The sequence below is a fragment of the Coturnix japonica genome, chromosome 21 (genome assembly GCF_054131305.1).
Source record: "Coturnix japonica strain WE chromosome 21, WE-NBRP24, whole genome shotgun sequence".
Classification (NCBI taxonomy): domain Eukaryota; kingdom Metazoa; phylum Chordata; class Aves; order Galliformes; family Phasianidae; genus Coturnix; species Coturnix japonica.
This window is the reverse complement of record NC_140683.1, coordinates 7,827,169-7,850,807: the sequence shown is the minus strand read 5'-3', so window position 1 is coordinate 7,850,807 and position 23,639 is coordinate 7,827,169. Positions and strand designations below refer to the sequence as shown.

At 50.4% G+C, this 23,639-nt stretch overlaps 3 protein-coding genes across 6 annotated transcripts in view; all 3 read left to right on the top strand.

Moving 5' to 3' along the window:
* Positions 1–16,375, top strand: part of LOC107321846 (uncharacterized) — a 110,179-nt gene extending 93,804 nt beyond the window's left edge. For all 4 annotated transcript variants that reach the window (XM_085521480.1, XM_085521482.1, XM_085521481.1 and 1 more), the window contains 23 exons: positions 397–450; positions 569–622; positions 4,851–4,907; positions 5,072–5,125; positions 5,661–5,714; positions 6,326–6,379; positions 7,890–7,943; positions 8,019–8,126; positions 8,494–8,601; positions 9,603–9,710; positions 11,071–11,124; positions 11,736–11,798; positions 12,145–12,198; positions 12,694–12,729; positions 12,972–12,989; positions 13,354–13,389; positions 13,728–13,754; positions 13,955–14,020; positions 14,292–14,460; positions 14,618–14,727; positions 15,378–15,596; positions 15,920–16,042; positions 16,130–16,375. In XM_085521480.1, coding sequence (XP_085377606.1) covers positions 397–450; positions 569–622; positions 4,851–4,907; positions 5,072–5,125; positions 5,661–5,714; positions 6,326–6,379; positions 7,890–7,943; positions 8,019–8,126; positions 8,494–8,601; positions 9,603–9,710; positions 11,071–11,124; positions 11,736–11,798; positions 12,145–12,198; positions 12,694–12,729; positions 12,972–12,989; positions 13,354–13,389; positions 13,728–13,754; positions 13,955–14,020; positions 14,292–14,460; positions 14,618–14,727; positions 15,378–15,596; positions 15,920–16,042; positions 16,130–16,240 — 1,791 coding nt within the window. In that variant the 3' untranslated portion in view covers positions 16,241–16,375. The remainder of the gene's footprint in view (positions 1–396; positions 451–568; positions 623–4,850; positions 4,908–5,071; positions 5,126–5,660; positions 5,715–6,325; positions 6,380–7,889; positions 7,944–8,018; positions 8,127–8,493; positions 8,602–9,602; positions 9,711–11,070; positions 11,125–11,735; positions 11,799–12,144; positions 12,199–12,693; positions 12,730–12,971; positions 12,990–13,353; positions 13,390–13,727; positions 13,755–13,954; positions 14,021–14,291; positions 14,461–14,617; positions 14,728–15,377; positions 15,597–15,919; positions 16,043–16,129) is intronic.
* Positions 16,376–18,799: 2,424 nt separating this feature from the next.
* LOC107321786 (alpha-1-acid glycoprotein 2) lies at positions 18,800–20,153 on the top strand. Its single transcript, XM_015879104.3, has 6 exons — positions 18,800–18,948; positions 19,039–19,181; positions 19,420–19,490; positions 19,571–19,672; positions 19,755–19,855; positions 19,930–20,153. The coding sequence occupies exons 1-6, from the start codon at positions 18,838–18,840 to the stop codon at positions 19,999–20,001; spliced, it is 600 nt and encodes a 199-aa protein (XP_015734590.1). The 5' UTR covers positions 18,800–18,837; the 3' UTR covers positions 20,002–20,153.
* A 656-nt stretch (positions 20,154–20,809) lies between these two features.
* On the top strand, positions 20,810–23,060 carry LOC107321781 (alpha-1-acid glycoprotein-like). Its single transcript, XM_015879093.2, has 6 exons — positions 20,810–20,981; positions 21,051–21,190; positions 21,281–21,354; positions 21,502–21,612; positions 22,199–22,302; positions 22,905–23,060. Exons 1-6 carry the CDS (start codon positions 20,889–20,891, stop codon positions 23,001–23,003), a joined length of 621 nt encoding a protein of 206 aa, XP_015734579.1. The 5' UTR covers positions 20,810–20,888; the 3' UTR covers positions 23,004–23,060.
* The last annotated feature ends 579 nt before the right edge of the window (positions 23,061–23,639 follow it).

The window sequence follows — 23,639 nt, the reverse complement described above, 5'->3', positions numbered from 1 at the left end:
GACTGAGCACGTCTCTGCAGCCTGTCTTGAGGAAAGGGTTTTCTTCCACACTAAATGGGTTTATCTGGAAAGGCTGCACTGCGTTTTAATCTGATGATCTGGCTTAAACCCTTTTGTGCACATTGGTAGAGACGCAACAAAGAGCTTTTGCAATGCCCTCATCACAACCCAGAAAACTCCCTCCCCCCCCCTCAGAACCCACCCCAACATGTTTCCTCCCTGCAGTTCAGGGTTAGGTCATGCATGGGATTGGTCTCACTGGTGGACTCCCTAGTACAATGCTAATCTGGATATAAAGACGTCCAAAAGGGCAGATGAAGAATTCACACCCAGTGCATCCCATGTCTGCAGGTAACACCTGCAGACTCATGGTACTTCCTTTGCTTGCTTCTGCAGGGTGCTCCAGGAAGGATGGGTGCTCAGGGGGAGCCTGGCTTGAAGGGTTACCAGGTGAGAGCCTTATTTTCACCCTCCATCTCCTAACAGTTCTTAGCTGTAACAAATGTAAGCAGGACTTTGGCTCAGACTGCTCCTTCCTGTCTCCTCACACACTGTCTGCTCTCTGCAGGGACACGCTGGACCACCAGGGCCAATTGGACCACCGGGGCCAAAGGGTGAGAAGGTAAGGCAGCAGAGCAGCCCTGCAGTGCATGTGAGCCAGCGCTGCTCAGCTCTGCAGCATCACCATTACAGCATCAGCACCAAAGCTTGGCCCCTGGAGGCTTCACAGCCTGAGCAAGGGTAGAAATGGTTGTATCCCGCAGCAAAAACAAACATGTGCAAATGTTGTCCTTGAACGAGGGTCCTGCCCCAGCCATCTTCAGCACTAGATTTTCCATATATCAAAGTTTGTGTTCACTTGAGTTACTGCCATCCTCAGCCCGCTGCTGCTACATCCAGCTGAGGAGGTTATCAAAGCAGAGCAGGTCCCCATCGCCCGTGCCCCGTGTTCCTCCTTGCTGCTGTGACTCAGCCCAGCTGCAGAGAGGGGCTCGCCGAGGGGTGCTGGGCTGACTCAGAGCTCTCTCTCCACACCAGCTTTCCCCTTGCATTTTTCCCCCTTCTGCTGAGTCAGCACAGCCATAACCAGTTCAGGCTGGAGCAGTGACTCACGCTGTAATGGTTTCCTGTCGGCAGGGCTGGATGCTGTGCTCCCAGGCCAACCAACCCAGCTGGTGTTGGCTGTGCACGGTGCCGCTGGAGCCCCTCACGTGCTGTAGTAGCAGCAGCAATGCTCCTTCCCCCATCACGGGCAGGGAGGTGGTGGGGATTGGGAACGGTCAATGCCCGGGGTCCCAGGGAAACAAAAGGATGTGTGGGCCCATTTTGCTCTTTTTTCACCTCCCCAGCACTGCAGCTGAGAGCTTTCGTGTGTGGCTGCAGATGGACGTGCACAAGCAGCAGTTTCACTGCTTGCAAAAGGAGTCAGGGAGACTCAGAGATCCCAAAGGCACGTCTCTGCTGGGGCTCCACGTTCATCGTGTCCATGTCAGGACACCCTGCTCACACTGCTCTGCCTACAGACTCCTTGTGCTGGTGGCCAGGAGGCGATGTGGCAGGGCAAGCTGTTGTGCTTCAATAACACGCATCCCTTGCCTCAGAACTGTTGCTTAAGGCACAAGCACATGCTGCTTTTTCTCTCGTTTCCTGCTGCTTCATCCACGTCTCCATCACTGCCTTGCTGGATTTCTACCCTCAAGTCTTTTCATGCTGCCCTCCCTAATAGCACTTCTGCCTCCCACAGCAGCATGCTCAGGTACGCCAATGGTTGCCAAGCACAACCCAGGGTGATGCTTGAGCATCCTGCAAAAGTTGAGGGCTGTGACTACCAAAAGCACAGCCACAATTGGCTTTAGAGCAGGAAAAGATATGCAGATTTATGTCTCTGTTGTTTAAATTTTGACTGCTGCTTTTCTTTTCTTGATCTCTGCATGATTAAATTTGCCATCTTCTTGAAAGCCATCGTCCCAAAACATGAGACTGGTATTATTATCATTATTGTGGATCTTGTATTGTCAGAGCTCAGCAACAGCATGTAACAGCTTATCCAAGAATGATTAAACAAACTCTGATTGTCAGTTTCCAATCTGAAGCCTGGCAAGGATTCCAAAGCATCCAATGCATCCTGCTGAGAGCAGTCAGAGCTGTTTGTGGCCATTGAGAGCCAAATTTCACCCTGTCCCTGCAGAGGTAGGGCTGCAGCCAAACCAGGAGAGCCCAGTGTCACCTGCTCAGCCTCCAGCAACATGTCCTGCACGACCCAGCTGCTCCACAGAACTTGCATCTAGAAGTTTTCTTACCCATCCTTCCTTCTTATCTCCTAAGGCTGATCCCAGCCCCAGGAGATTCCTCCCCTCTGGACATCTCTTACATCGCACAAGCATCCAGACGTTAAAATGGAAGCCTGAATCTGAGAACAGGAGAAAAATGAGAATAGGACTGTGGCCACTCTGTGAGCTTTAAACTATGCATTAAGCGTAGCTGTGGTGAAGAAGGAGGATATGTAATGGTGGGGAAAATTTTCCCTTTTCCAGAGCAGAAAATGGGGTGGAAAGTGGCACTGTTGCAAATTCAGCTCTGAGGTGCCATCCCAGCCAGCTACCAGGCCTCATTTAATACATTTACAGCTCCTCAAAGAGGCCTTGCTCTGAGCAGATGCCTGCACTTGGCAGCTGCTTAAAGCAGTCCAGATGGGATCCTTTTAAAAATTACAAACTGGCGTATCTCACTTTGGGATGGAAGCCAACAATAACAAGCCTTCCCTTCTTCTCCATGCATTTTCCATTTGTATCCCAACATGTTTACTTTGCTGCCCTTTACTCTTAACATTCTTTTTTTTCACTGCGACTTTCCAAAGAATTAGTGCAGACCTTTCATCTCCCTCTCGAGCAGCTGAGGCATCAGGAAGTCGTGGAGGAGCTCCATCTCGCAGCCTTAGAGCTGACCACTGCAGCAGGATTTTCTATTGAAGACAAAGCACAAAGTGGGCAATTAGACTCCATGGGACACAGAGCTGCCACTTGGACTTTGGGAGGAGAGTCCTCAAGTTTTGGCATTGCCTGGAATTGTGAGCTTGCCTTGAGTTCATCACACCCACCTCGGCTCTGTATGGCAAAGTGTTCACATCCTGCTGGTGCTGAGACTGCTGTACCATAACACATCTGCTGGGATTGCTTTGTTTTTACTAAGACCTCTCTTTGTTTTCCCTCTCTCCTGCACTCCTTTGAGAGTGGCTTGAAAGTGAACCAGTGTTCAGGTCTTCTGCTGCCAACTTTACCCAGCAAGTTCATTAGCACTGGAAACCATTGGCAGAGCCCTTGAGGCACCGCTTTGCTTTTCCTCTGTTCTGCCCCCAAATCTCTCCATCCATTATTGCTCAGCACTGTATTTTCAAGCCATCCTGGCACAGTTTCTCCCCACATCTTTCATTTACCAACCTACCTCCAAGAAGACTGGAGTTCATCATGATCTCTTATGGCCATGCATAACCACAACCTGGGAGTCACCAGCAGCTCTCATCCAACAAATTTGGAAGCAGCAAAGAAAGAATGTGCTACTGTCATCAAGCACATAATGGAGAGAGATGTACTGAGCTCCTTGCTACCTATTGGGTTGAATTGCAAGAGATTCTTGCCAAATCTCGAGTCTCATTCTATCAAGCTGCAAAGTTCAGGCCTGGTGCTCAGCCCTCTGAGGAGTCAGAGTGGGTCGGCATGTCTCAGGAGTGGTACTGCTCTGGTTCCAAAGAGTGTACCCAGTTCCTAAAGCAAAATGAGCCTTGGCATCACCATCAAAGATCTTTCTCCCTGCTGGTTATTTACTGCTCCAGTTGTGTTACTGCCAAACCTCACGTATAAGCAAAGCACCCAAGAACCTCCCAGAGAAATTCCCACTGAGAAACTTCACAGGTATCCTTGCCATCAGCAGCTCCAACACCAGCAGAAGAGGAGGGTAGTAGAGTGAAACTCAGAGGCGGTCATAAGTACATCAGAAAGGGTGATCACGCTGCTGAGGATTGCAGGAGCCTGAAGGAAACGTGGCTCTGCATGGCCATGCAGACTTGGGCATTGAAGGTGCCAGGAGCACTGCAGAGTGCAAACACAGCAGCTACACGGTGCCAGAATCCCCCAGCCCTCCTCTCTCCAGGAGCTGCACATCAAAGGAGCTGCAAGACAAGTTCGTCCCAAGGAGCCAAAGTGCCAGAGACACAGCGATAGGGAGCAGCCAAAAAACAGAGCTGGAATGTAGTTATCTTCTATGGGAAGCAAAGAAACAGCCATGTCTAAGCTAAACTCCAGAGAAAACAGGACACCGTGACCCCAAGTGACTTACACAATTGAATTTTAAAATGCAGTGTCTGTGGATGTCCTTGAAGGATCTCTCTGTGGATATTTTAGGGAGAGCTCAGTTATCTGCCAGCCAAACCATGGGCTATGGGCTCCTGCTGGGAGCCGTCCCATCCATCAGCAGAGATGTTCATGCAGTGAGTGTGTAAGGGACGGACCCTTTCACCTGGGGAAGATCAGAGAAGCCCGCAGTGGGGTCTTCTTGCTTCATTTTAGGAATTGTTGAGGATAACTCTTTGTACCTTGTTCCTTGGGGAGGATGGTCAGGCTGGACAGAAACAACCACCAAAGACATCAGGGAAGAAATGTGAACAGCCAACATGCTAGAGGATGTGAAAACAAATGAATAGTGATAACTTTGACATCGTGTGGATGAAACATTGGTGAAATCAACACAGACTTTGAGTCAGGAGCCCATGAGATGGGAAAACTGGATCAGGTCTAGACAGAAACATTTGCCATATTAGCTATAGTCTGTATTAATGACAGCGTTTTCATTCACAGGGAGAACAAGGTGATGACGGGAAGGTGGAAGGCCCACAAGGACCACCCGGAGACAGAGTAAGATGTTAAATCCCTTTCTTAATCAATGCTGGCCTGGGTTTTGCCAGGGGATGGCATGAGCTGAGTGGCTTCCTTACTCATACAACGTGCAGAAGGCATCAAGATTCTGTGGGTAACAGGATTTATAACATCTAACTTAAGCCTTTGTTGTGTTGTTGCAGGGTCCCTTTGGTGACAGAGGAGATCGAGGGGAGCCCGGAGACCCTGGTTATCCTGTGAGTCGTATTCCCAGTATGTGATTCAGAAATGATTGTTTTGGGGAGGTTTGTGGTTATCAAGGAAATGCCCTGGAGAAGATGTATACAAGATAGGTCATGTAATGCTGGACAAAACTCGAGACTGATGTGCCAGTGGCTGCAGAGTGTTTCACAGGAAGATCTCTGTTAATTTAATTGATCAGAGCAACCCATTCGAGGAACACACAGAAGAGTTTAAACCCATCAGAGCAGCACATTTGCTGCCATATCTTGTAGGACAGCAGTCTACAACTCTTAAACTGATGCTGTGTGTATTAGAAGATATTCCTTCCTGCTTACAGTGACCAGCAGTTCCTCTGAGCTACTTCTTTCCAGTGTATATCCACAGCAGCACATTCGCTACCCATAAGCTTCAACGTTTGTGTATTAGCAGAATGCAGATATATTTATCTTCCCCTGCCCTGCATGCTCCATCTGTGTTTGTTCATTGTTGCCACAAAAATACCTAAAGACAAACAAATGTTCTTTCTCTTGTTTTTTTTTTTAATTTAAGGGCCAAGAAGGGCTTGATGGAGAAAGAGGAAAACCTGGACAGCAAGGCTTACCTGTAAGAAATGCTGCTTTATTGTAAGCTACCCAGTGTCACATGCATGTGAAAATCAGATGCAGGAGGGTAGGAAGGGTTGCAGTAAGGGATGTGAGGGGGGATGGAGGGATGTGTGATGGGGAATTGTTTCACTTCTCCATCGGTCACTTCCTGATGTCTGACATCCAGGTCAACCCAAGGAAAGGGCTGCAGCATTCAGAACAGAGGTAGTACCAACATGGGGATGTGCTCACTGTATGGAGCACTCGTTCTGCACGTAGCTTGTGCGGGGCCTTTCCCAAACCAGGCTCCTTCCTCCTCACTTCTCAGCATGGTTTTCCAGGCACAATCTGGAATTTAACGAACCAATTCCCCAACCACGAGCACCACCCAAAGTGAGGGGGTCGTGCTGCTTCTTCTCCAGTTGATACCCTGCTAAGTGCTCTCTGGAGACAATTCCTTGCTCTCTTTTTTTTCCCCAGGAGGCCTGTCTGAGCACAGGCTGTTCTCGTGAATTGTTTCCATACGGTCAGTGTTGTTAGGGCACAAAAAAAAATGCTGTTCTTTCTGCTTTGTGCAAGATATTGCCAGATGAGAACTTCAAGCAGATTTTTCATGCTTATGTTTTATAGGGGGATCCTGGACCACCAGGCCAGCCAGGAGCAAAGGGATCCAAAGGTGATGTGGTAGGTTTCAGCAGGGTGGATTTGTAGCATCCTAAGTTTGAAGAAAATGGTTAAGAGAACTCGAATGTTTTTATCCCAGAATGTGTGATTTGGCCAACTGTACCTTGAAAGACTGTGGAGAGACTAGTGGGAGGGCTGCAAGTACGTATATAGGTGTCTGACCCCAATGGCTGGTTGGCTTTATGGAGCTGGAGTTGGTCAAGACAATAGCAACTCCAGCATAGAAGGTGAATTTGGGGCAAGTCTTTAGTCATGGCCATAGCTGTGTCTCTTTCATATAACCCTGTATGTGCTGATACAGCCACAGCTTGTCTGCCCCTAAGGAGATCTGAGCCAGGCAAGTTCCTTCACTTGAACCATAAACTTTTCTGGCTTGAAACTTCCCAGATTTGGAGTCCATGTGGTTCTTCTCATTCCCGGCAGAGTCCTTCTAACTTCTTGCCCTTACTGAGCAAGAAAACACAGAGCACACAGCTCCTTTGAGGCTCGGTGTGGTACCTACTCTGAGTTCCACATCTGGTTGTAATGACAGCGTGCTAATTATTCTTACAGATAGGGCCTTTAGTTGCTAAAATGTAAGTATGTGACCTCCATATTCAGCAAATTGCTGCTCCCTGATGGCACATGTCAGGATTTTTAATCTGACCCCACTGGGATGATGCCAAATGATGGTCTTTAGTAGGTGTTCTTGGCCAGGAGTGTGCCAGCTGCTGAGATTAATGAACTCTACCCAGCTCTGGATGACCTGGAACTACCTTTGGGTGTAATGGGTAGCAGAGGAAGCACCCCCAGGAGTATTTATTTCATGTAGCTGTCCTGCCTGGCCCTCTGTGGATGTGAAAACAGTGTACAGAAAATGCAGTGCTTCAGATTAAAAATGCCTTAATGCGTGACCTGACTAAGAGACTCCTATTGAAGGTGGTGAGGCTGAGTTTTCCATTCATTCCACAGGAATTAATCCATTCTACAGCTAATAACCCTCAGGAGTTACATTTCTTTTACGTCTCCACTCACAAAGCAGCATTGCAAATTTCAGACACAAGATACCCCTTTCATTTCCATTAACTCTCCAAAATAAGAGGGAGCTACTTAGGAAAGAAAAGCCCTCACCGGGTGCCCTGCAGAAGACTTGCCAGTGCCGTGGGTCTGTGCTGTGCTTCAATGAACTGACATAGGATGCAGGTTTTGAGCATCTTGTTCTAATGTTTCCCAGTGCATTGAGTCCTCCCTCGAGTTCATCCTGCTTTATTTGTCCTCATCTGCTCTGTATTAGGAGAAATGTAGGTCCCTGCCTTCTAGCTATTCATTCCTGCCCTAGAACTCTCAAGACATACGAAGAATCACTTGTAATAAAACCAAATAGCAGTTCATTCCCCAGTGCTGGAGCAACTGACTTTATAAATCTCCTTTTTATAAAACTCTTTCCAACCATTATCCAAAAGCACACCCTGAAGTCAGGCGCCCAAGTGCTGGGACTGCTGCAATTTTAGATATCTTTCTTTCTTTGCAGGGTCAAAAAGGGAAGCAAGGAGCACGAGGCAGTGCTGGGAGCAGAGGCTCACCGGTAAGTTAAAAAAAACATTTTCTGCCCAAAAAATACTGTCCAGGAGCTCCAGCACTGACATCTTTGTGATTTCAGGGCACTCTTGGGCTACCTGGTCCTCGAGGAGTGGTGGGAAGGCAGGGCCAGGAGGGTGCCCCTGGAGTGGATGGAGTGCCTGGGAAGGACGGTCTGCCTGGGGTGCTGGTGAGTTTGAAGTTGTAACCTCATAGCATTAATAGCAAGTGCAATTTAAGATCTGGAAAACCAAAAGGCAACGTAGGAGAAATGGATGTAGTCCAGCTGCAGATATCCCAATTTCCATATACCCAGAGTGGATCATGTGCTGCTCTTCATACCTCACTTCGCCTTTGCATGGTGAAGTCTGTAAACAAACCAATGCATCCAGTCTGACAAGCAGCTTCTTGCATGCACGTATCTGCAGGTCCTCCCTTGGCCAGATGCATGCTTGCTGGCTAAGGGCAGGATCATGACAATCCTCCATGCCCCTAGAAGATGAATAGAGCTGGAGTGAGTGCCTTGTTTCATAACCTCACCTGTGTTTCTTTTCTAGGGAGAGCAGGGAGATGATGGGGAAGAAGGCATAACAGGGATGGCAGGCAAAAGAGGGAACCCCGGCGTACCAGGACTGCCTGGGGCACAGGGACCACCAGGATTCAAGGTGAGTTTCTGACTCAAGATATTGCTATGAGCAATGAAGTCTGGTGCATCTAGAGCTTGAACTCACCAAGGTCTAACAGAGTCTGAGTTCCTGCTGCCATCTTTCACGTAGCTGGAGGCTCAGCAGCTCTTTCTCTTCCCATCCATCCACTTAAGTCCACACCAGCTGAACATCCCAGCAGCCTTTCTCTCTTTGTCAAAGTTCTTTTAGCTCAGGAGCTTACAAATATCTGTACCCACACTGTGAACACCTGAAGTCCTTTCATTAGAAACCTGGATAAAGAAATGTGAGCTTAGAGAAGCTGCAAGGGAGCTGCCTGTAGGAGATGCACAATGGGCATTGAAGCATGGATGTCCTTCAGCTGCTGCCTTGCAAAGCCTGAATGGTGCAGAAAAATTGTGCAGCTTGTTTCTATCATGTATTTACCATGCAGGAATTGCTGGAACCAGTATGAGTTGGGCACTGCCTTAGGTGGAAGCAGGGAAAAGCTGCTTCAGTGACAGAGGGGTTTCTTACTGTTCCCTGCGCTGGTCCAGGTGGGCCACAGGATCTAATCATTCCATCATCAATTCAGCCATTTGGCTGTAATTAGGAAGACTCCAGTGGGGTTTAGAGAGGCTTATCAGGTCTGATTTAAACTATGCCTCCCGTAGCACATCACTCTCTTAAACTGTCACTTGCTGCCCTCCAGCTGCCTTGGGTAGAATAACAGGCTGTTTGCAGAAGTGACCAGAGAGACCCTTGTGTAATTAATGCCACGCTCACCCTCTTGGGAGATCGGTTGCCCTTTGTCCTCCTGCTCAAGCATCCCGGGCACCCACTGCCCTTGCTTCCATGCCCCCCATCCTGCACCCAGCTGACGTGAGGCATCTCATAATGAAACCACATTCCTCATCCCGATGCGCCACTTCTTCCCATCTTTCCATCTATGGCTATTTCAGCCGAACGTTGTTATATTTAGCTCCTGTCCTTTGGAATTACTTGAATTCTGTTATTTTTAGGGTGAAAGAGGATTGCCTGGACAGAATGGCCAAACAGGGAAGAGAGGATCACTGGGAGGAATGGGTCTCCCAGGGAGCCCTGGAGATCCAGGACCCAAAGGCCAACCGGTGAGTAGCACCCGGCAGGGACCCATAAGCAGCCTGTGTTCCCCAAAGCAGTGACTGCTCCCAGCACCCTCATGTTATATTGTTGTGGCAACCACCCATTCATTGCAAACCATCCCAAAGGTACGTAAGGGGCTGCAGCTCCATAGGGACACCCAGGAATCGTAGGCGTCATGTGGAAGGTTTGAGGTTGGTGGGTTGAGAGTCAGCTGGGGGAGAAGCACACTTGTTTCCAGGGCTGGCTCCAAACTCTGTGCTCTTTCATTGTGCTGGTGGGATTGCCCAGCATTTGACAGCAGTATTGCAGCCAAAGAGAGGTAACCACCAACAGCTTTGTTTTGCCTCTTGTTCCTGCACGTGGCAAGTTCCTTTGCCCTGTATTACTGTTACCTGCTGTGCTGAATCAGTATTAGTCAGATCCCCTCAAAAGAGATGACTCTGTGGCATTTAGATTCCTCTAAAGCCTTTCTGACTTCTCACTTTTGCCCTGAATTCCTCCAGAAAGAGGGTTTGGTTGGTTCTCATAACACAGGAAAGACCGTAGTCCTTCTTTTAGTAGCATGTTTCCTTTCCAGGATCCATAAATGGGCAGTTAAATCACTTTGTGTGCTTGGAAAGTTTCTAACACTCCACCAAGTCCAACCAAGCCCTTTCTTGCCAAGCAGCTTCTCATTGTCATGGCAGGAAAAAGCTTCCTAACAGTAAGGGCTGTAGATTAACTCTGGAATAGCCCTGTAACAGAGGCAGTGGAAACCCCATCACTTGAGTCATTTACAGCTGAGCTGAACAAGACACTGTAAAACATCCCATAAAGTTCAATCCAGCGTGGGTCACATAGTCCAGCTGAGAGGCCAAAGGAGCCTTTTCCATCCCTTGTGTTCCTTGTGACTGTAAATGAATCATCTGGCTTATGTTTCTGTCCCATTTTTTTTTAACGTTGCCTCACTTTGCATTTTGATATCTGAGAAACCCAGAAATATCACAGGGCGTGCATCTTAAACATGGTAAAACGAGGGTGTTTATGCAAGGACGTGCTACACAGTGTTTTTCCTTCATTCCCAGCCTTGCAGGCTGTATGCTAATCCCAGCCTGATGGTCTTGCAAACACTTTGTTTTCCTTAAGAAACTGAAAAAAAAACACAAAAGTCCTGCAGTGTTATATAGGAAAAGCACTGGGATTTGTACGGTTGTTGTGGTTTAGAATGAGAGGTGATGCTGTAGGAACACACGCTGCTTTGGACAGCATCAATAAGCATCGTTTGAAATGATCCTTCATAGGGCAGTGCAGTTGTGTGAGTGACCGGTTCAGTGTGAACTTACTGCTGTTCTTTGTTCTTGTGTTTGTCTTGGCTGTTATTTCCAGGGAGACTTTGGGGAGACGGGATTCCCAGGGATCGCTGGCATCTTTGGGCCAAAGGTAAGAGGAGACCCAGTGACCAGGTGGCTTCCCAGTGCCTCTTTGCTGGGAACAGACTCTGCAATACCTATTGAAAATTGTTTGGTTGTAGCTCTGCAGAAACTACTGAAATCCAATTGTGATTCCAGCTTTATTAAGTTCATATAAATAATCCTGTGTGCTCTGATGAAGCTTATTTCTATTCAAGTGGGTACATTGTGGATGGAAGATGGGTATCCTATAGACCCTCCCCCCTACCTGAACATATTTCAATCATGGAATCATAGGATCAGTAACCTTGGAAAAGACCACTAAAATAACCAACTCCAACCATCAACCCATCTCCACTGTGCCCACTAAGCCACATCACTCACTGCACGAGTTCATTTCTCCAACATTAATCATCAGTTGAGAGACTTGACTGGAAATTTGGGCTCATATAATTTTGATGGGGAAAGGGAATCAGGCTGTTTTCTGTGGGAAGTAAAGGGCTTGCAAAACAGGAGTGGGAAAAGAATGTTTTTAATCGTACCTTCCAATTCCCATATACCATAGGCAGCAGAGCTGTAAGGCAGAGCATCAATATGGGGTACATTTATTAATGGGCTCTGACATCTCATTTTTGCTTGCAGGGACCCCCAGGAGACCCCGGTTTCAAAGGCATTCAGGGACCACGTGGTCCACCTGGCCTCATGGTGAGTGATTTGTCCATATCTTTGGTTTGGGAAGATCTTCTTACTTCCTCCAGCCTCTGTTACTGTGAGGCTGCAGACTCCCATAATGAGCACAATGCTCTGGTTCAAAGAGTACCTTGCAGTTAATCTGTGGCCACAGTGCTGCCATCGGCCTCTTCTGCCTCTATATGGACCGCTGCAGATCACACCATCTATGCCAAAATCCTTCTGTTTCTGGGCTCGTGTCTGTGGACCTGTTTTATTTCAGCCACAGCAGACACTGCGATCATACTGCTGAAAAGCAGCAAAGACATGCAGCGTCCATCAATCCCCAGGTGGTGGTTGATGTATGGCTTGTCTTTTCTAGGGTAAAGAAGGCATTATTGGTCCACATGGCATTCAGGGTCCCACAGGAAACCCGGTGAGTGTCTGCCTTTTCTTCTGCCTGTGGATTTTAGAAGATCTCAGTGTTTGAGATCCAGCATGAGTAAATCTCAAGTCCTTCTGTAATGGCAGGAACAAAATGGTCTTTAAGACGAGCAGCTTAGACTCAAGGCTTAGTCTCGAGCTGTATGTGTGGTTGGGATTATTAGCTTAAAAGTGAGAAACAACTCTATTAAAGCGCAAGTTTTGAGTCGGATAGATGGGATCAGACTGGAAGATGTGAATGTGATTTCAGTTTTTCTAAGCAAATCACTGGATAAATGCATTTAACTGGGCACAGTTCAGGTCAGGGCTTCATAAGAACATGAGCATGAAGTCACGTAGAGCTCAGCACAAAGAGGCAGAGTTGGCAGAGAGGAAACCCAGGGAGATGAGCCCAGCCCCACCAGGTCCTTGCAAGGTGCTTCTGAGCAGTGCTGCATCCACAAGCACAGCTTGCAGTCACTAACAGCCATCTCATGTGCTTTAACAGGGACCGAAGGGGGACAAAGGCAGCCGTGGGGACATGGTAAGTGAGCTCCTTGCCTGGGAGGGACCTCTGTTCTTGGGTATTGGCTTCCTATGTGGGTGAGGTGCACACATCTACACTGGGTACATATTGCTCCTTGATACCACAAGAGCCAAAGTGGCATCTTGGCACCAGTTTGCATGAGCAGGGGTCATTCCTGCACACTACCATAATGAGAGATTTCCTTCTAGTACTGAGCATCCTCTGACAGCTTCTTCCTTTGTTTGTTTGTTTCCCTACAGGGGCTTCAGGGCCCAAGGGTGAGTCTTTAAATCACTTTTTCTGACTAATATCTCTTAATTAAATAAAACGGTGACTTCTAGCAAATATGAAGCTGGAGGGGAGGTGACTGTTCATAGAGAGAATGTGATGCTTAAAGAAGATAGGGCTGGGAACATAGGGCATAAAGAACATAGGGCACAGCAGAACTGAACCAGCTGCACCCAGAGGTGGGAGATGGAGGAAACAGGGCAGGCTTCTGGAGCGTGTGGGGGAGAGGATGTTATAAGACAACAGAAATGGGGAGGGTTTCAGCAGGGAACAGACTCAGTTCTGGTGACAACCACAAGAAGTGGAAATACAAACTGTAAGCATTTCATTGACTGATGCCACTTCTGTCTTTAGGGTCCTCCAGGCCCACGAGGACAGCCTGGCCCTCCGGTACGTATACATGGAAAGAGTTCAAAGACATTATTGAAACAAGCTAAAATTACCCCAGCGATACCCTCCAGAGGGACTGCTCACTCACTGAAAATTACAGCTTAGCCCCGTTCCTCGTATGCAAAAATGCATGTGTGAGTGAATGGAGCAGTGTTTCTTGTGCTTTGGTCCAAACCAGCTCCAAATATCTCATAGAGACAGCATTGTTGCCTGTCTCACTCTTCTGCATCAAGGGATCCCAAGGGAGGGAGGGTTTCAGAAGGACATGAATGAATATCTTTGCAGCAGTGGCTGCCCATCATTCCAGCTGATGCCCCTTTTTTTGCTTTGATTTCTAGGGACCGCCAGGAATTCCAGCTTCATTTGTAAGTTGCTTTTTTCTGTTCATTTGTTAATGACAGTAATAAGTTGTGCAGAGGTAGGCGCTGCGGGGACCTTGAAAACATACAGGTCCAGCAAGAGATGCATTAGCAGAGCAAGGCTTGAATCACAACCATAGAGCAAACAGCATTTGCTTGCATCAGGGCATGTTCAGCTTCTCACAGCCTGTTTTGCCCCACTCTAGCAACAAGATGGCTTTGGGGCTGCTTTCCGGACACTGGTTGACTCCAACACGGCGCTCAAGACAGAGGTAGGGGTTGTTCTGTTGAGCTGCCTGGTCTCTGCTGAGGCTGTAGGCTGGGGACGGTCACAGCTGTGCTTGTTCTTTCTGTCTGCTTGAAGTTTCTCTATGCAGAGCTTCAATTTGTCCACTGTTCTTATGGAGTACCAGGTTAAAGGACGTGATCCTGCTGCGTTCCTTGTTTCTGAAGCTCCAAACCTCTTGACTTTGCCAGCATTTCAGCAATTCCCTATGCAGATCCTCAATGCTTACAGAGCTGGGTGCCTCCTTTTCCCTCCAGGGTTACCAACACCCAGACCTTCTCATGCTGGACCATGGAGGGGAGATCTTTAAGACTCTACACTACCTCAGCAATCTCATTCAGAGCATCAAGAGACCCCTGGGCACCAAGGAAAACCCTGCACGCATCTGCCGAGACCTCATGAACTGTGAACAGAAGATGAAGGATGGTAGGAAGCCTTGAGTACAAGAGGGCCGTATCCCTCCCTAGGACCATTTTATGTGGCCCCAAATGGACTGCTGAGGGCAGTCGTGCAGAAACCAAAGCTTGTCATTGCTTATGCACAGAAAAGGTTGGGTGTTCTTATTAACCCTCCATTTCCTCAGGTACCTACTGGATCGATCCCAATCTGGGCTGTTCCTCAGACACCATCCAAGTCATCTGCAACTTCACCAATGGTGGGCAGACGTGTCTCAGCCCCATCACCGTCTCCAAGGTACACACACCTCATCCTGCTGCAGCATTTCCCATACACACGTTATGAAATGTTTACCCACGGCTGAGTTCTGCCGGAGCACAGGACAGTGACCACTGTAACAACACTTGGCTCATCCTGGTGGCAGTGAGCACACGAGGTTAAAAAACACACCTAAGATGGTGGTGTTGACTCTTTGCAGGATTGAACAGTGTGTTTCCAGTAGTGTTTCATTAACCCATAACCTTAATAGAGGCCGGTAATTTAGCAAACATGCTGCTCCCAAATGCTTTGTTGGGTTAATTTATGTTCAGGTCACTTTTGCCGTTTGTTTTCTGCCACCTGAAAAATTGAGGTCAGCTTAAATACACAAATGTCCAGCAAAGTGAACAACACCGCAGGACTTTTCTTGGGGAAATACCTATACCAGAAAATACCCATAGCAATATCCGGGTCCATCTGCAGTGCCCACAACATGTTCAGAACACTCATCATTTCCCTCCTGCTTAAAGGCCTGCATGTTTATTCCAAAATATAAAGGACCTGCTGTCTGCCCATACTGACACCAGAACCAGTTCTGGGCTTGGACATCCACATGTAGCCTCCTCCAGACTTGCACTGAAGGACCGTTCTCCCTCCCAGCCTTGCTAACACCTCTGTCACCTTCACAGCTGGATTTTGACGTCGGCAGAGTCCAGATGAACTTCCTGCGCCTGCTGAGCTCGGAGGTGGTGCAGCACATCACCATCCACTGCCTGAACACCTCTGTCTGGAGGGAGGGCTCTGCTGAGAAGCCTTCGCAGAAAGCCGTGCGCTTCAAGGCATGGAACGGGCAGATGTTTGAGGCAGAGGGGCAGCTGAAGCCGGAGGTGGCAGCTGATGATTGCAAGGTACGTTGTGCCCAAAGAGAGGGGAGAAATGCTGGGCTGAACCCACCCAGCTCACACAGCAGGACTCAGGTTATGCCAGTGCTTTTTATTCCGTGACCACCCCCAAAAAAAGGCTGCCCAGCGAGTGGTGTGCTGCCCATCCCTGGAGGTGTTCAGGAACTGTGTAGATGTGGCAGTGAGGGACACGGCAGTGGGCATAGTGGGAAGGGATGGGTCAGTGGTTGGACTTCACAGAGGTCTTTTCCAACATCAGTGATGGTCTGAGTCTAAGGTCTGTCCCACAGCTAAGCAGCTCTGTCTGTCTTTCCCTCCCCCCTGTGCAGATCAAGGATGGACGCTGGCATCGGACCCTCTTTTCCTTTCGGACACAGGACACCCAGCAGCTGCCAATCGTCAACATCTACAACCTTCCCCCATCCGAGCCAGGAAAGCAATATCACCTCGAGGTCGGCCCCGTGTGCTTCCTTTGAACACTGCCATCAAACCCGGGCTCCAAGGCTTTGACCCCACTTCTGGCCTATGTCTTTACACAGGGTCTCTGCAGCAAGGACAGCTGGGCTGTGTCTTTTGGGTCAACTCTTGCTCTAGCCTTTGGCTCAAGGTCTCAAAGAACCCGTGATCTACTGAACTCAGCAGGTTGTTGAAAGGAGGAATACGAAGGACGTAGGGGAAGCGGGTATCGGTTGGGACGTGACCGGTGCAAAGGGATCAGGGGACGAGGTGTCGCACGTGGTTCCACACACAAAAAGCTTTTTCCATAACCAAAGAAGAAAAGAAAACCTTGAGAGAAACCTCAAGCGACACCCAGCATGTGGTTTCCCCACCCTCCCCCCACCCTATTTTTTGCCTTACCTGGTTCCCAAGTTACCAAATGTTCTTCCCATTGAGAAGTAATTCAGAGCTGATAGGGCTTCCCTCGCAGAGCTGGGCGCCTCCTGGATGGAGCTGCAATGCAACACTCTGCGTACCGGAACCATTTTGATGTGCAATATTAGAAGAAACAAATATATATATATATACATATATATATATATATAATATTATTTAAAGCAAAAAAAAAGAAAAGAAAAAAAAAATAGGAAAAAAAAACTAAAGTTGCTCCTTCCATGAGTGAAGTCGAACCAACGTCCCTTCTCGTGTGCGTGGTGTTGGGGTGGGGGAGAGTCCCAAAGCTGAAAGGGGGGGAATGGAAGGAGGAGAAGGGAAGAGATTGGTGCTACAATAGAGAGAGAGGATGGGCTCGTCTGATTTGTTTCTACCTCTCACTGTGAAATCTCTGGTGCTCTTAAAACAAAGTGTGTTATTTTATATATATGATTTTATTTAAGGTTGTGAAGGTGCTACAGTGGCTTGCCACAGACCCAAAATCAAAAGCCCATCGGGACCACCTCTGTAGGAAGAGAGGAGGTCACGAGCTACAGCTGAATCACAGAAACACCTTTTAAAGGGATCTTTCCATTGCCACGGGTGCCAACCCTGCACAACAACTCAGAGCGCACCCGACGTGCACCTTTCAGGCTATGACTTTCCAAGCAGATTTACCTTCTCGTTCGTTCAGTTTGTTTGTCTGTTTGTTTTTAAACCAGCACTTCAACTGCTCTGCTTGGGGAGCGGGGCTGCAGCTCATCCCATGTTGCTTTATGGGGTCAGCTGCCCCAGAGCTGTGCTGGCATTGACCCACAGCCACACGTGCAGCTCTGAGCTCATATATAACACCCAGCCCTGCTCCCCTTCTATCCGGGCCCCTCTGCCACATCTGAAAGCACCGTGCCTTGTTATCACAACGCAGCCGGGCTCGCAGGGGTTGTGTTTTGTTAAGCTGTGTAGAAATTTAGGCTCTGTATGTAAATTTGGAGGATTGTTTGTTGTTTTGTTTCGTTTTGTTTTTTTTTTCAAAAGAGGATAATTACGGTAATCTTTAATTCTATATAAGGAATAATATTGATGTATCCGGAGCTGTACTGTATCGGAAATGCTTCAGTGCCTGTTTGGGGTGTTCACCTCTCCTAAGGACTGCGGAGTTTATTTTTTTGAGGAAAAAAAAAACAAAAAAACAAAAAAAAAAAGAGAGAGAAAGAGAGAAAGAAAAAGAACAAAGAACAAAAAGAACTCGGCTGTGTCTCTGTGTGTTCCCTGCCTGCAGGATCCATCCCAACCACCTCATCCCACTCACTGATCCTCACCCCGCAGCCCTGCTGCTGTTCTATGTCTGCTTCAGGCTGTTGTTTCCCTTCCTTCTCATTCCTGCTTCATTTCCCCCCCAACGCCGATGGTTGAGCCCATTCTTCATCCTCATCCCCATCCTGACACGGTGTGAGGGAAGGGGAAGGGAGGGGAAGGGAAGGGAAGGGAAGGGAAGGGAAGGGAAGGGAAGGGAAGGGAAGGGAAGGGAAGGGAAGGGAAGGGAAGGGAAGGGAAGGGAAGGGAAGGGAAGGGAAGGGAAGGGAAGGGGAAAGAGAAAAGAGGAGAAAGGGGGAGATGAACCTTTTCAGTGCTGTGAACCACAGGTCACAACCGCAGGTCACACCTCAATGGCTCCAAGCTGACTTTGAAATCCAAATTCTCCTCTCTCGGGAGGATTCACAGAATGGGATCACAGAACATCACGAGTTGGAAGGGACCCACATGGACCACTGAGTCCAACCCAGGGCTCCACACAGCGCCACCCAAATCTATGGCTGAGAGTGGGGTCCCAGTGCTCCCTGAGCTCCAGTATCAGGGCTGTGCTCCTTCCCAACCCCACCTGAACTCCCCTGGCAGCCCCACACCATCCCCTCTGACCCCATTGTGATTGGGATCTGTGTGCTGCCATGAGGACCCCCTCATCCTCCTCCCCTTTGGGCAGAACAAAGCACAGCCCTCAGCCCTACAGCCCCCACACACACTGTGCCACCAGCAGTGCCAGGGAGGTGTTTGTCTGCCCCAGGCAGTGCAGGACACGGACAAACACCTTCAATGGCACTCACTGCCCCGCAGCGCTTTGCACAAACAGACCCACCCCACGAGTTGTGCTTTCCGAGAACAAAAGCCCCCGGTGGTGAAATACGACTTTTTTCACCTTTTCTGCCGGAAGAACGCGATCTTTTGCCAGTTTAATTCCCATCACCTGCTATTGCTTCATGCCTGAGCAAACAGCCCGGCAGTTCAATAAGCACACAGGGCTGAAGGGGCTGTATATAAGCACCAGCAAACAGCAGCATCCCATCTGTGCTGCATCCTCACCACAGCCCCACAGTGAGCAATGCTGGCCTTCCTCATCCTCACCATGGGGCTGCTGCCTGCCCACACCACCGGGTCCCCCACCTGTACCCCTCTGGTCCCTGCCGACATGGACAATGCAACAGTGAACAGGGTAAGCTGTGCTGCGTTACATCCTTGGAGCCCCTCAAACCCATTGGGGGCTGTAATGCATCTCCAACCTGACCCTCTGCTCTGCCGGCAGCTGCTGGGGCACTGGGTGTACATCATGGGTGCCTCCCAGTACCCCCCACACATGGCTGAGATGAAGGAGCTGAAGTATGCGACCTTCACCCTCTTCCCCGGCAGGAATGAGGATGAGTTCAATGTGACGGAGATTATGAGGCTGTAAGGAGGGATGGGATGGGATGGGATGGGATGGGATGGGATGGGATGGGATGGGATGGGATGGGATGGGATGGGATGCTCCTGGGCAGCAGATGGAAGCCATCCCTGGGCTGTGTGCAGGGTACAGACAGGTGGCAGTGGTCTGGCCAGCCCAGCAAGGAGGCTGCAGCACAAGGTTACACACCCTTTAGGAATACGTGGGGCAATTTGAGCCCCATTTCACCTCTCTGCCCCCCAGGAATGAAACATGTGTGGTAAGGAACACCAGCAAGATCCATGTCTACCGGCACAACTCCACGCTGGCACATGGTAAAGCTGCAGCCCCTCCTGGCACCCACCCCCAAAACCACCCTGATTCCTTATGGGAACGTGGCCCCTCTGTCTTCCAGAGGAAGGGCAAGAGGTGTCCATGGCCGAGCTGATCCACAGCGACAAGGATCTGTTCATCCTGAAGCACTTCAAGGATAACCACGTGGGCTTGAGCCTCTCAGGTGAGCAACACTGCCATCCCTGCACACCCAAACCCTTTCATTTTCCCCTTTTTCCTGCTTTTACAACCCCCCTTTCCTACAGCACGGACAGCCGAGGTGACCAAAGAGCAGCTGGAGGAATTCGAAGCCCAACTGCGCTGCCACGGCTTCAAGCTGGAGGAGGCTTTCATCACCTCCCCCAAGGTACAGCCCCGCAGGCACAGGGCTCCCCATGGGGGGCATCAGTGCAGGAATGAGCCCTGTTCCCCCCACCCCAGGATGCCTGTCCTGAAGCCGGCGAGGAGATGGGTGAAGGCAGCACGGCCACTGCAGAGCCACGGCTGGGGTGAGCCCACATCCCCCCCTGCACTCCGCTCCACCATGGGATGCCCCAATGAGGATTTATGTCTTCCAACGAGGACTTCACGATGCCCTTCGCAGAAGGGATTTGTTGCTTTTCTGTTCTCACGTGGACTTGGAATAAAGCTGTGTGTGACACCCACCTGTCGTGCATTCACCTTCACTGTGCCCACGTGTGGGATGGGATGTGGGTGGGCAGCACAGGTGCTGGCTTTGGGCCCCATCCCCTGCCCCAAATCAGACAAAACCCTGAGGATGGGTGGCTCACACTCAGCAAAATGGGCCACAGCTGAGGGAGGTGGTGATCCAACCCCTGGGTTCACTTCCATGAGCAGCCCCAAGGCACGGCCACATCCAAGCTGGTGGGTATGTGGGGTGATGTGGGGCACAAGGGGGGCCATGAGCAGGACAGGAGATACTGAGCCCCACAGCCACAACCAGGATAAATGAGGTTACCCTTTGGGTTCAGATCAGACACAAAGACCTGTAGGAGTAGCAGTGGTGCAGCTGATGGTTCCAGGTGGGACTCAGGCACAGGATGAGCCCCCACAGCCCTGTCAGCACCATTATGGCTCAAACCCAGAGCTGGCAGCTCCCATATCCCAATAAGCATCACAGTTCTACACTTGCAGAGCAACAACAGTGGCTGAAATGGGGAAATCCAGGTCAGATTTCATCTTTCCTTGCGGGAAGTGCTTTGACTCACCCACCCCCTCCGGCCACTGACAGCGCTGTGCTGGGTTGGCTCCCACCGGGGCCCTTTCCCCTTAAAATGCCGTTGCGTCACCGCAGCCTCCTGCATTGGGGCTGCACAAACAGCCGAGGGAGCAGCGTCCGTCTGTCCGTCCGTCCAGCAGCTCCTCTCCCCCCATCAGCCATGGCACCATCCTCCATCCTCATCCTCACCGCTCTGCTCCTTGCGGCGGAATCCACGGCCCCCCCGAGCCTGGTTAATACATCATTGCCGTGGGTAAGGAGGGTCTGGGTGCAGGGGGGGCTGCAAGGGACCCCCCACCATCACCCCGCATCTCTCCCACAGCTGCTGGGGACGTGGCAATACGTGGCCGGAGCCGCTCAGCTGCCCCAGCACCTCGTGGAGCTGCTGCTCATCGATCACGGCCACCTGCACATTGAGCCCAGCAATGGGGAGGAGCTGCTCATCACGCAGCACGTGGCGGTGTGAGGCTCCCTATCCCCGTCCCTTTGTTCCCATCCCTTTGTCCCCATCCCGTTCCCTTTGGGGTTGCTCAGCATCCCCGCTGTCCGCAGGGGTGACCGCTGCCTCTCCAACAACTCCACCTCCATCCGCCTCGGAGCCAACGGCACGGCGCTGCTGCAGCACGGTGAGCAATGGGGGCAGTGGTCGGGAGATCAAGGAACGGGCAGCTTTGCTTTCCAAACCATTTCACAACCCTTCAGGGAAGGGGAGGAGCGCTGGGACTCGTTTCGGATCCGCTCTCACTCCCAACCCCGGCTCTGTTCTCTCGAAGCCAAAACGCAGCGAACCCTGGGGACGGTGACGGAGCTGGGCTCCGAGGATGCTCTGCTCATCCAGCACCACGTGCAGAAGGAGGGGACGTATTCGGCTCTGTATCTCTATGGTAGGAAAACCCCATCCCTGATAAAGCTGTGCTCAAAGAGCTGCCGGGTAAACCCACAACCTGCAGTTTTCCCTCTGCACATGGACCACGGGAATAGGAGGCACACAAAGTTTGCTATCAATACTGTTGTGAAATCTGCCTTTTCAAGCCAAATGGGGTTTTTTGGTCTTTGCCTCCCAGTGCAGAGCAGCACCAGCACAGGCAGAGCAGGATGGACCCACACATAGACCCATAGAGTGCCAAGTTGTGATTTATCCCTCCAAGGGAGTCTTCCAGTAGAGCCCTCCAACAGGGCTCCCCAATAGGGACCCCCATAGAGATCTTTGATACAGCTCTCCAGCTGAATCCCCCAGTATTGAGTCCTTCAATTGATCCCCAATAGAGACCCCCATAGAGATCTGCACTACAGCTCCCCAATTGAGTCCCCCAATAGGGACCCCCACTGCCCTTCCAAGCTGCAGAGCCATTACTTAAGAAACTTCAAAGCTCCATTTGGCAAACATCCCTCCCAGCACTCAACATCCATGGGAACAAGGGAACAAAATGCAGGCAGGGATGATGTGTGACAAACCCTCTGTCCTCACAGCTCGCAATAGGACGGTGAGCAGCGAGCAGAAGGAAGAGCTGGGTCGGCGTGCAGAGAGCCTGGGGCTGAGCAGAGGGGCTGTGATATATGCACCATGGAGGAAGGTACGTCCTCATCTCTGCTTCATTGATTTGGGGTGCTCTGAGATTGGGGCTCCTCAGCTCTGAGCCCCCCAGACATCAGGATAAGGCCCCAGCTGGCACTCATGCTGCCATGGGACAGAGCTGACCCACCTCCACAGCTGCTCTCTGTAAAACAGAACTTTTCCCTTCCATTTTCCATCCAACAACCAAACCACCCCCACCAGCATTATCCCCCCCACCAGCCTCCTACCTTCCCTTCCCTGCACGACTCAGCCACCTCCAGTGCACCCCAGTTCTCCCAGTAGAAGCCCTGCCTGGAGCTGGGAGACATGAGGATGGATGATGCCAAATGGCAGCAGTGGGGACAGCAGGAGGGTGTGATGCTCATCAGGCTGCACCTGGGGCTGTGCACAGCTCTGACCTATCAGACGTGGGGGGCACAGAGGGGTCAGCACAGTGCAGAGCTGTGGGGGAGATGGAAATTGCTCAGAGACACAGGTGGGGGATATCAGCACAGGTGGGAGATATCAGAGCAGAGCAGGGGGAGGAGTGAAATGGCAGCAGAGGAACACAGAGTGTTGGGTGACCTGGTTCCGTTTACCCCTTTGTTGGTTATTTTGAAGGAGCTGTGTAAAATGGGGGAAAAGGAAAGAACAGAAGAAAGGAAGGATGGAGAAGAGCAAGGAACGGCCCCATTGAGCACCACGATGGGCAGCTTGTAGCAATAAATGCTTTGCTCAGAGCTGGAGCAGCACCTGAGCAAGACCTGCAAAAAGGAACCGAGCACCTGGTTTGTTTTGTGTGCCGGTATTTGGGACGAGCCGGGTTGTGGGGCCGGCAGGGGGTGAGCAGATCCCATGCAGGGTGGTGGCTGACCAGGAGGGGGCAACCAGCGGCCGCTTGTGATGCTGCGCCCGGCTGCGGATCTCACCCATCCCACGGGGTTTTGCTCCCAAAAGGGCTCTGTTTTATGGCTGTTATGGTGCAGCCCCCACCAGGCTGCTGTGTGGTTGTAGAAGCAGGAGGTTAAACGAGGCCAGGGCTGAGCTGGAAGGTAATTGAGGCTCAGCTCGCACCCTGCAATTAAGAGCTGAAAATATCTCCTTAAAAAGGAAGAAAAGGACGCAGAACAGCACAGCCCTGCCCCCCCCTGCTGCGGCAATGGGGCGTCCCTGCCCTGTAAGGCAGCGCTGCTCTATTGAGCCTTCACTAAAGGAAACTGGGCTGGAAGTGAGATGAGCAGAGCAGGGTGCTGCCAATGTTAACACTATCTGCTCCATATCAGCTGTGCCCCTCACCCTGCAATCCAGCAGCCAAAGGGCAGGGCAAGGCAATGGGAACCAATGCCAGGAGCCTGA